General features: G+C 41.8%; 1 protein-coding gene across 4 annotated transcripts in view; it reads right to left on the reverse strand.

Moving 5' to 3' along the window:
• Positions 1–12,213, reverse strand: part of pcbp4 (poly(rC) binding protein 4) — a 120,751-nt gene that overhangs the window by 33,866 nt on the left and 74,672 nt on the right. For all 4 annotated transcript variants that reach the window (XM_067504609.1, XM_067504611.1, XM_067504610.1 and 1 more), the window contains exons 8-9: positions 4,164–4,295; positions 3,505–3,633 (exon numbers count right to left, since the gene is read on the reverse strand). In XM_067504609.1, the coding sequence (XP_067360710.1) occupies positions 3,505–3,633; positions 4,164–4,295 (261 nt within the window). The remainder of the gene's footprint in view (positions 1–3,504; positions 3,634–4,163; positions 4,296–12,213) is intronic.

Here is a 12,213-nt window from a genome sequence, read left to right on the forward strand (position 1 = left end):
GTAATATTTCTTCATTCACCAAAGATAATTCCCCTGTTTAGAAAGCTGCACTTAATGTAGGTGTATAAAAGACACCTGACAAATCAGTGTAAACAGCCTGACTTCCTCCTGCAGTGACCTCAGCGTGATGCAGCAGTTTCATGGATCCATTCAGATTCTCACAGCTCTTAATTTCACGAGCGCAGAATTTTAACACCATATCTGATGTGTATAAAACAGTCGGGTACGATAAAGTTATTATAATGTTAGTTCTACAATTAAATGTTTTCCTGTTTAAATCCTGTTACTGGAAAACAGAAAACATCATTTGTTCCAGTGCGATTCCCAACATTCTGGAGACAAAGTGGAAGCCTGCACGAACGGATGGACTCAACCATTATTTGTTGTGTTGCAGTTGCATAATAGTTGTGGCATGTGGCACATTTCAATCCTGTCTCCTACAAATTATAATCCTATGCAACTAAACTGCAAACAGGATTTTTTAATTTTTTAGTAAAGAGCGACTTTTGGTAACGGACAGTGAGACAGAGACGGAGGCCGGTGGGAGCACAAAGCTCAGGACTGTAACACGACACACTCGACTTTGAGTCCAGATTTGATCAGAGATGTTCACCTGATAATGGATATGATGATAGATTCATAAACAGACATAAAATCAGTGCATTAAGAAAATAAATTTGTCTCCAACACTACAACACTAGTACTTTGTTAAAAGAAGCAGTACAAATTTGTTTTAGTGTTTATCAGCACTTTCAGTCTCTCACACAACCTGATGGTTTTCTTTCCTGCCAACGGGAATGTTCTGGGAGACAGGTTCACCTCCAGCTAAATGGCTGAACTCACTGTACATATGATCAATGTCACAAACGAGCAGAAATACAGATTGTGTCCATTTTTCTCCATTCATCAAAAATTGGATTTATATATAAGACAGACATGGCCCAGCGCTTAGAGACCAGGAAGGGATCTATGCAAATCAATTCCCACTGTGGTTAAACATAATAGACGTCTCTCCTTCCCATTATAAAAGAGTCCAGCATTTTGTGCCCATCATTTAATTATTCTTTCTCTGCGCTGTTCTCTGAGACACTATGCACCTTCTCCAAAGCCAAAGGCTGATGCATTGTCACCTGTCAGCTGATGTCTCAATTCTTTGTTTGTGTGTTTGATGCAGCAGTGAGACATCAGAGACATTTTCTATAAGCAGCAGTAACATATTATTTTCACTCTTATTTAGAAGTGGCTCTGCTTCTGGAGCGTTGCCGTGTCTGAGTTGACATGAGGGGAATCATTGCTTTTCGTGCTGCATGCTGAGAGGTTTATTGCACACAAGCTCTGTGGCTGTCACATCCATCACTCTGTGAACCAAAGCTGGATGTAGAGTATAACGAGAGTGCAGCTTGCTGTAATAGTTTGTTTTAGCTCACAGTAATGTTTTTGTCCATGCTTGAGTAAAACATTAATCAAACACAACAAAGTCAATGACGCTGTCATTTCCTGCTTCAGTGTGTGCGTTAGTCACATTTCTGTGGCCATGATAGAATAAGGTAAACATAAAAACATAAATACAGTACAAATACAGAGCCATGTACTCGGCAGCAAAACACTTTTGTTTGCTGAACTTCTACACAATGAAAAACTACACAGTGGTTAGAGAAAGATGTTTGGTTTGTCTCTATTAACCCAAAGCACAACCTTCCCCAAGTGCTGTGACTAAAATAACCATAAAAACAATGTTGGCAGAGAAAAAACATATTGTCTTCAATAGCAATATATTCATATTTTGCCCTTTACATTTGCAATTACTTCCAAAAACACATTTTGTTGGCGGTTTGAGTTGGACATTAGGACGAGACTGAACCAGATCACACGAGTCCACAAGCTCACAATACAAAGATTTCATAGAGTTCTCATAAACGTATCCCAGCATGCAGTGTGCGGTGGACGGAGAGACAACAGGCCATTAGAGGGCAAAGCACATCAAAAGATTTCTTATTTAAGATCAAACAGGGAGTGAACGGAGGGATGGAACTTCAGAGCAAACTCTCTGACTGCACCAGCTAAGGTCAGCATTTTTGTTTCTTTTCTTTTCTTTCACTCCTTAGTTCTCATTCCAGATTAAGGTGCGTGGAATAACAATGAGCTGGCCGAGCCTTTGATTTCACTGTTTCGGCTTCTAATCTCCAGTACATCGCTCATCTTAATGAATTCTGCCTCTGATTAATTTTAATACGAGAAAGAATTATAGATTTCAGTGTTTCCATTTGGAAGATTATTGGAAAGGTGGACGGTATCTAATAAAAACACTTTTGTGATGTTAATTGGGAGCAGACAGGTGGACGTCATCTCAGAGCTCAGTGGATGAATTTTTTACAGCCATCACTTCTGCCGCTCTGTTCAATCTCAGTTTTACATTAACGTGCAGCTGCATCAGATAAAAAAAACACAAAACCAAACAAAGCTTTGTGCGTCGTTTGTCAGTGAGTGTGATGATAAAAATGCATTAGGAAGAAATGGAAAGTGACTGAAGTGTTTGTTTCACTGAATTTTTCACGGCTCTCTAACATCCACATATTGTAGATCTTTAATGAATTACGCCAATAACTTAATGTCAGACGTGTGGATACATTTTTAAAGGCAAAAGAGCCTTTACAGTGACAATCATCAGCATCTAGATCACAAGTGGCTCCAACCACTGACAATGAGTCTGAAAACAGTTGTTATTTTGCACCATTACAAACATTTCATGACGCTGTTCTTTGTTTGTTGAAGAATGATGCAAATTAGTCTGTCACTTCATAAAAAAAGGATTTTTCAGTCTGACAGCCAATTGTTTCCAGAACATTTTTTGCCAGATCTGATAAAGATCGGATGATTGGCTCTGTAAGACTCTTGTGCACCTCCAGCTCTCACTGCCTCTCCACAGCTGTGCCACAGGGCTCATTTGCTCACACAGCTCTTCTACGGCACAACAGCATCAACGTTGGATCTTCAGTGATTTGCCATCTACAACATGATCAGACCCTTTTTCTTACTGTTCTTGATATGCACCTCAACTCCTTGTGCTTTCAACCTCTCCAGATGATCCAGCACGTCAAAAGAGGACACGTGACACCACCGTTGAGGTCTGTGCACAGGCTTCACCAGGTTCAAAGCTCTGACTCTCACCTACAGAGTGGTCAACTCAACAGCTCCTTCCTACCTGACCTGCACTACGCTCTGCCAACGAGCAGCGTCCGGTGGTCCCCACACATCACGGCAAAAGCTCCCAAACAAGCTACCAAACTCTGCCTGCATGGCAAAACAAAATAACTCACACTGTTCCCCATCTGACACTTAAGGTCTCATAACTGAAACCTTTCTTCCTGTGGCATTTTGCTTGTAATGAATTATTTCCTGTTTTCCTCCCATACTAGATTATTTGCTTGCTTTGTAAGTTGCTTTGGATAAAGTGTCTCTGCTCAATGAAAAATGTAAATGTCAGCCTGGGACATGGATACACACCTCTAGGATGACAGTGCAGATGAGTTTAACACACTGGATGATGGCGTCCTGGTTCCCTGATATCGTCACCTCTCTCTCTGTGGAGTTGGGGAGGAGGTCACCTGCCACCTGCACCTGAGCACCTGTCGTCTGCGTACACACACACACACACACACACACACACACACACACACAGAGAAGTGATCTATATCTAACTGCCTGATAGAGAAAACACACTGTCATATTTTAAAAGCTGCAGTCTGTGTAAGAACGGAATTTCTGAGTCGTGATTTTGTATATAATTCAAAAGATCTCATGTCAGATTATGTTTTATCAGACATGAATAAATAAGAGAATTTTTAGCCTGCCACTGTGAATAAAAGTGAATTTGAGGTCATAGGTTTGGTGGTGTTTAGCAAGTTTTTATTGTTGAAATAAAAGTTTAAGTGGTGCATGTTGCTATGGAAACAAGCACATAAGCGATGATACCTCTTAATAATGACCTGACCGAGCAGCAGCCTTCGTGAAGATCTCAAGGTTTTATTTCAAACTGTTTTTGTTCTTATTATGGTTCAGTCTGTGCACTTCAAACACGTGAACCCATCTCGTCTTGGATAAAAACTTTATTCCACAATGTTTCAGCCCGTCCATCCACTGGAAACCATTGGCCCAACACTCACCTCTCTGATCTCCTTGATCTTAGACCCTCCTTTGCCGATGAGGGAGCCGCACTGGCTGGCCGGGATCACCAACCGCAAGGTGACTGGAGGCTTGCTGGTCACTGTGCCGTTGGCTACCAAGGCTGACAGGTCCTGAGAGACAAAGAGGAACAGATGGATTTACACCGACAAGTTTTTTTAAGAGCTCCGGCTTCTTCCCTTTGTGTTCCTGAAGAAACTAACTGTGCAGCTGCTGATCTGGGCCACGTTTTATGCCTCTGTGTTGTTGAATTTAATAGGTAACATCTGCCGCTGTGAGCAGAGGGATTAGCTGTAAAAATGGAGCAGTTGTAGAAAACAAATCACAGTTCACATTAAATAAACAGAAACAGCTTTAAATGTAACTGAATGTAAATGAATGAGGCACAGTGGAGCTGCAGAATGAATCGTTTTATGTTTGGGAACAGTTCAGCAGCCGGAGGTCCAGAATTGCTGGGAAACACTGATTTGTAATTGGACATTTCATAAAACTACAACTTTGAATCTTTTCAGCTGAATTGTGTTGCTACAGATCCACGTGGGCCCAGTTATTTGTTCAGCCTCGGTTTTTAATGGAGCCAAACAGAGAAATAACTACAGTACTTTAAAAATTAAAATTACATATTCACAGTAAAATCAACAAAACCTTGAGTCTGACTCCAACAGGAAACAAGTGACAGGGAAGAGGTTTGGCAGCTCTCATCATTTCTACACAGGATTATGACGCCGCAGTCAAAGAAAAAGGGCAAAGAGCAGAATGAAAATAGACACAGAAAAGTATCAGTGCACTAACTTTGCTTTAGCATCTTCATCTCCTTCATGTCCCTGCTCTGAGACATTAGAAGTTAGAATGCAGTCTGACATCTTCCTCCCTCTTTAACACTAAAACTACTCTTTTTACATCCGCACAACGGTAACTTACAAATTTGTCGTCTCCTCACAAGTAGAATTTAGCACTTAGTAATTTTCTTTGATGGCACAATATTATTTTTGGCAGCCTAGAAATTAAATGTGCATTATAGACACGCTGTGTAGGTTCTGACCACTGTACCACCATTGTTGGTACTGTCCACACGTATGACATCACGTGGTTACCAGCGTGGACGGATAACCAAAGACTGGGCACAAGGGGCCCAGGGGCCTTAAAAACCAGGGGGCCCTGGTTTAAAGCACAGCATTTAGATCACAATTGGCTCCAAACACTGACAATGAGAATGCGAACAGTTGTTATTTTGCACCATCATCTGCACCATTACAAACATTTCATGAAGCTGTTCTTTGTTTCTTTACAAAGAATGATGCAAATTAGTCTGTCACTTCATAAAAAAGGACTTTTCAGTCTGACAGCCAATTGTTTCCAGAAATTCCAGGCACAATTACAAAAATAACACAGATGGACTCAAAAGTCCCCAAGTACAGGTTGGCGTCCCTTCTCGTCTCTGCTTAGGAAGACATTTTCTTATGATCCGTCCACAGCTGCAAAACCATCACTTATTAAAGTTTCTTTGTTAAATGTGGAGAAATAGTAGTTTTTGTCTGAGCAGGTGCAAAGCAACCAGCAAAGACTGGTCTGAAACACATTAGCCCTTTCTCACCTTTGGACAACGTGAAAGAATTGTAACTGTTGGGAAATGTGTGCACTTGTAGCACAGAGATGTCCCCTGTCTTTCTGTAGCACCACTGTAGCAGGTAAACACAGCACATAGATCATAAGACATCTATTTGTAGAAAATGGAAAACAAACCATGTACTTGCTTAATTGACGAGTTGGCTGAAAAATATGTCTACAACCAAAAGAACGTGTGCAAGGCTCCAGCTTCAGAGGTTTCCTATGGGACATTGTGGTTAACTGGAATATTTTCAGGTTTTGGAATATTGCTATGCTATGTTTAAACTATTTTCTGATGTATTAGAGCTACTCAGTGAACCAGGGAATCTGCAGCTTTAGTGAAAATTGATGCAGCACTGATTATGCAGTTTTTATGAGTCTTCATTGCACATTTGCTTCTTCAGTCTTTAAATGAACTTTATAATGAGCCTGAACAAGCCGTTTAACAAAAACAGGCATCTTTTCATCTTCCCATTTGAATCAATGCTCAATCCCAGGATTTACTAAAGCAGAGTTGAAGAGCTCCTCCCTCCCTCGCTGTCTCCACCTCGCTCTGTAAGGTCAGTGATCCAGGCAGGAAAAGGTTAGCGTTGATTGAACGGGCAGCTTCCACACATGTCCGTCATTCCTTTAATTCCAATGCAGATCACAGACTGTATTTGCCCTGGTCAAACATCTCTGTCTCCCCTGAGTCCTGGACTTTCTGTGTTTCTATAGCGGGTTCTTTCCTGTACACATCTCCTCTCTTAATATCTCTGTGTCATACTCCGTATGGTCTGTGGGACTTGATAAATAGGCAGAACTCATAAATGGCTGCTTATATAGTGGTTTTATCCAAAGCGCCTTACTGTGTTGCTACACACACACACACACAGACACACACACCAATGGTGCTGGCTGCTGTGCTACGTGCCCACCTGACCCACCGGGAGCAGCTTGGGGTTCAGCGTCTTGCCCAGGGACACTTCAACACATAGCCAGGAGAGGGGATCAAACCACTGACCATGTGTTCGGTGTACAACTGCCTTACCAACTGAGCTACAACTGTTTGGGACATGACACCAAATTATTCCAAGAGAATTTCATTCAAACGTTGTTAAAGAAATTCAGCGTATGTTTTACCTTATCTCATCACGTCTGCATAATGTAGCCCCACCTCATCGGGGAGGTGCTGAGTGTAAATTAAATGCTGTAAACAATGATCAGATCAAGTAACACTAAGCTGTAACAGCATTCAAAGTGGAGATTTTGCTTCCCTCAGCCACAAAAATGATGTTATTCTGTCCACATATTGTGGTTTTAATCATTGTGATTTGTAGCGAGAGCAGGGAGCAGGTGGAGGAAAATCTAGAGAGGTGGAGGTCGGCTCTGGAAAACAGAGGAATACATGACAGTATACAAGACAGAATACATGTGTGTGAATGAGAGGGACCCAGGTGGAACAGTGAGGTTACAGGGAGCAGAGGTGAAGAAGGTGCAGGGCTTTAAGTACTTATGGTCAACGGTTCAGAGCATTGAAGAGTGTGGAAAAGAGGTGAAGCAGGTTGGAACGGGTGGAGAAAAGTGTCAGGTGTGTTGAGTGATAAAAGAGTATCAGCAAGAATGAAAGAAAAGATTTTCAAGACGGTGGTGAGACCAGAGATGTTGTTCGGCTTAGAGACAGTGGCACTGAAGAAAAGACAGGAGGCAGAGCTGGAGGTAGCAGAGCTTAAGATGTTGAGGTTCTTTTTGGGAGTGACGAGGATGGAAAGGATCAGGAATGAGGACATCAGAGGGACAGCTCATGTTAGATGTTTTGGAGATAAAGTCAGAGAGGCCAGATTGAGGTGGTTTGGACATTTTCAGAGGAGAAACTATGAATATATCAGTAGAAGGATGCTGAGGTTGGACCTGCCAGGCAGGAGGTCTAGAGGAAGAGCAAAGAGGAGATTTATGGATGTAGTGAGAGAGGACATGAAGATAGTTGGTGTGAGTGAAGAGGATGCAGAGGACAGAGTTAGATGGAGGCACATGATTCGCTGTGGTGATGCCTGAAAATAAACAGCCCAAAGAAAAAGAAAGAATCATTATGAAAATGACCTGATGTTTGTATGATGCTCACATTGTCCAGATTACAGATTATCTTCCTTCTTCCTTCCCAACAATTCAGACAGTCTCTTGTTCTGTGCTGAACTTCAGGGATTCATAGCATGACAACGTCACTGATGGACGTCCTAACCAAAAGACACTTCTGATTCTTCATTACACAACCTACAGCGCACACGTGAGAACTGCATTTAAATTAGTGAATAATTGATTAAGTATCTTCTATAACCACAGAGAGGATGTTGGAAGAGACCGGTTGCAGTCACAATCTAAGGAAATATTGAAGTTTGAGAGCAACACTTAAAACGTGTTACTGCCCTGCAAACCCTCACTGAAATAAAAGCAAAGCAGTGCTGTGCTCATTGTCACATACTGTAATTAAGTGAAACTCTGCGTGGACAGAATTATAATGCTGCTTCATTCTAATCAGAAGCATCTGGATTTATGGCCAATACCTCCACTGCCAAGTAAAACACCTACACACCTTTGTATTGCTGTTATTTGTGGTTGGTTGTATTTAATTAAATTGTTGGAAATGGATCACAAATTATTTTTGGAACATAGTTGAGCACAGAATAACAATCAATTTTGCCTTGCCTATTAAAACTTAAAATAAAAAAAAACTACTTTAGCAGCAATAACCGTAACAAATCTGTGGAATTCAACTCATCTGTTGTTGCAGATGTTCAGGTTTGAGTTCAGATCTGGTGTTTGAGACCTGGGCAGTCATCCATAATCTTTTATAATCTTTTGTTGAGCTCCACTTCTGACAGTTCAGTTCATGGGACTTTGCTCCAGTCATTTAAAGTCCACTGTTTCCACATCTGTGCCCACTGGTTTCTCTTGTTTGAGTCAACGATGCAGCCAATTCAGTAGCACTTAGGTGTGTCCTCCTTGAGAAACCGATGCCTAAGTACTTGTCCTCTTGGCCAGATGTCCACTTGGTCCTTCCACTGCACTTTCTGTCCTAACTGAATCCAATTGCAGCATAACTCTGGAGACTAAAAAAATTCTTCAAAATACGTAAACTATAAAGATTCACCTTCAGTTCTCAAAACAGGAACAGAATAACAAGCTTGTAAAGAAAGCTGAGTTTTCTTTGCAATTGTCAGTTCTAATTTAGACAAAAAACTATAGGTCACTTTGGAAGAAAAGCCAAAATAAACTCGTATTAGTTTAAGAGCATCCCCACTTGAATTTCTGGAATCACTAGAATGCTACAGTTTTGTCAGCCAGTTAGTCCCGAAACTAACGTTTAACCTGCAAATTTGAGTTGGACGTTATTTTGTGCTCAGATATGCTTAAATATTAACAGTTTTTTGTGCATTTTCTGATCCATTTACAACCATCTGATTGAACAAAACTAACAAAAGACAATAGCATGTGAAAGTGTGCAGGTGTTTCCAAACATTTTTCTTGGACTTTCATGTATTTCTGTAATTTTGGGTTTTATTGGTCCCAATCTAAAATCTAAACTATGTATGAAAAGCATAAAGCAATAAAACAAAAACAACAACCTGACCCAAACTACAATCTCTATGGCTTAATCCACCAGGTTGGACACAAATGAAGCCGATGCCAATAAAAAAGGACAACAGAAGGGATCAGTCAGTTTGCTAATGTTTGTAGTAACTGGTGTCAGCGGTTCTGTCCAGTCTGTTAGACCTGCTGACTGACTGGACCTGAGGACACACATGGACCCATATGCTGGTCTGGTAGCCTTTCTAAATCCCCCTCTGATACATGATTCTTATGCATCGACATGAGCAGACGAAGCACAGGGTTGGACAGAAACCTGCAGCCAGCAGCTTCAGTTAACGTCATGACACGAGAGCCCCCCACCCACCACCACCTCTGCGCTCTAAAACCTGCAGCCAGAGACACCTGTAGTCATATATGGATCTTTGCCTCCAACCTTTCCAAGGATCCACAGTGAATCAAAGGGCAGCAATAACAGGTGTGTGAAGCAGTGTCCTGTGGTGCTGTTTTAATCTGCTTCTGATTGAAATCCTGTTGCGCCGGCCTGCAGCACACTGAGAGCACACAGCCTCATCCGACACACAACAGGGACAGCTCGTCTTCCACCCTTCAACCCCGTCCTCCCATCTCCTGAAACTGCCGTTCTTTATAGTCCATTAGTCACAAAAGGTTTCTTTCACCTTTTAAACGTGTCCCATCATTACCTCTGCATCAGCTTTTCGTTTTTTCTTTAAATCCCCTTTTCCTCCTTGGATTGCTCCCTCACCCCCCAGTTCCCTTCTAAATGTCCCTGTCCTAAGTCTCTGTCTCCCTTTTAATTAACTCATGTAATAAATAGGAGCGTCGTAATTCGATGGGTTCAGTCAGTTAAGCCGAGCCGGACTTGTGGCCTCCTTGTTTCTAAAATGTAAATGGCAGCACTGTCTTGTCTGCGCTGCCCATCAGATGAACGTGGCTTGAATAACACACACACACACACACACACACACACACACACGGCCCAACACCCCTCGTCGCTTCTGAAGGAAAACCCAGCACATATTTATTTATATCGCCGTGTCATTCAGAAACCCCTCAGACGCTTTCTCCTGTTTTTCGTGGTCTCGTCGCAGTAATTGACAGCCAGCACTGTCCCACACGTGCACAAACTGTTTCATGAGGTGCAGACAGAAATCGCTGGGTGGAAAACAATCTCCTTTTCTTGATGTTCTCCCTGACAATTCAAGTGCTTTCTGCAGGAGGTTGATGAGGTTTGTAAATGTTTCTGTTTCCCACAAGTAAACCTGTGTTTAGCACATGTCTGCTGATGTCCAGTATGATGCAGTGATGCTGCCCAGGCCTCTAGTGTGTTTCTTTGGGTCAATCAACACCGATTTTCCATCTATATTCCAAACTAAACTGCAGCAGAGACACAGAGCTATAAGCAAGATGTGAAGTGAATACCAGTTGTGATTATTCCATCAGATTTACTTTCTCCATCCTCCATGATTCCATCTTCGTCTCATCATGAATTTTCTCTAATCCCTGCAGCTCCGGTTTCTAACACTCTTAATTTATATACGTTTTTTTTTTTCCAGCTCTATTCGCCTTTATCTTTCCTCCTCATTTAGATTGTTCATACACCACCCTGCTCCTTGTAAATTTCAGATGTGTCCCTGCACCTTCATGCCAAACTGCTAGATGACAGGTGTTTGAGAGGAAATAGCGATGAGGGTGGTGCAGCATTCAAACAGATGTCGTATTTCAAGTACAAGAAACCAGGTTCTCAGAGAAATCAGATTATGCTGAATACTTGCATCAGGTCTACTACTTTTTCAACCGTGACTGCAGAGTGACCAACGATCCATCAGAGAAAAAAAATCACAAACTGTTTTTCCTTTGTAAGGAGAGGGGGCCTCGAGATCAGTCTGGAATCTCATGCATGTAGGTCCAGGTTTTATTTAACATTTGATTTATCGTCATTGTATGTGGGAGTCCAAAGGTTGATGGAAGTGTGACAGCAGTCTATAGGCTTAGACTGCTGGGGGACCCACCCCCCAATGCACTGAGCTCCTTTCCTCCTCTTGTCCCTCTCCCCTCTCACCCCCCAATTGTCACCACTGTATTGTGGTTGTCACCCCAACCGGTGAAGGCAGATGTCCGTCCACCCTGAGCCTGGTTCTGCTGGAAGTTTCTTCGGTTAAAGGGAGTTTTTCCTCCCATTCTCTATTCATCTTTATAGACTTGAGATGATGTGAATTGTCAAATTTAACTGGTAAACACACCTCTTCCGTTCTCCAGCATGTGTCACAGCCCCGTTAGTCGGGCTGTGAGAGGCCACATTAGTTGAATAGGAAACACTGCGTATGCTCTTGCAGCTTGTGTTGTGCTGAAGAACACTTGGGAGACTCGAACCTCTGTGGGCCTTTCCACTCTTTATTTATTGCCATGATTACACTTTTCCTCCTTTCTTTTAAACTCTTTAAATCTCACTAGCTGTTACTGCACCTACAGGACTTCTCTCTCATCTCTGTATCTCTTTCAACCTCTCACCTCTCTTCTCTCCTTTGTCTCTGTCCTTATTTCACTATTTTCAATCCTTCCAAACACTCATCTCCCTCTCTCTAAATCTCTGTCCACTCTCTGCCTCTCAGCTCATGTTTTCCCATCTTGTTCCAATAAAATCACCAAGATTTAAATAGTAGCTCAGTGGATTTCATTTCTCTACATGCAAAATGTTCCAAGACTTTTAATTCTCCACAGCTAAACTTTGACTCCACTTTGAAGTAAGTCAGCCCACATGAAACAAAACGAATCCTCTAAGTAAATAATCAAATTTTATTTTGTATTTTCTTCCCATCTCATTATGATGCATCTGAC

This window comes from Channa argus, chromosome 5 (genome assembly GCF_033026475.1).
Source record: "Channa argus isolate prfri chromosome 5, Channa argus male v1.0, whole genome shotgun sequence".
NCBI classification, from domain to species: domain Eukaryota; kingdom Metazoa; phylum Chordata; class Actinopteri; order Anabantiformes; family Channidae; genus Channa; species Channa argus.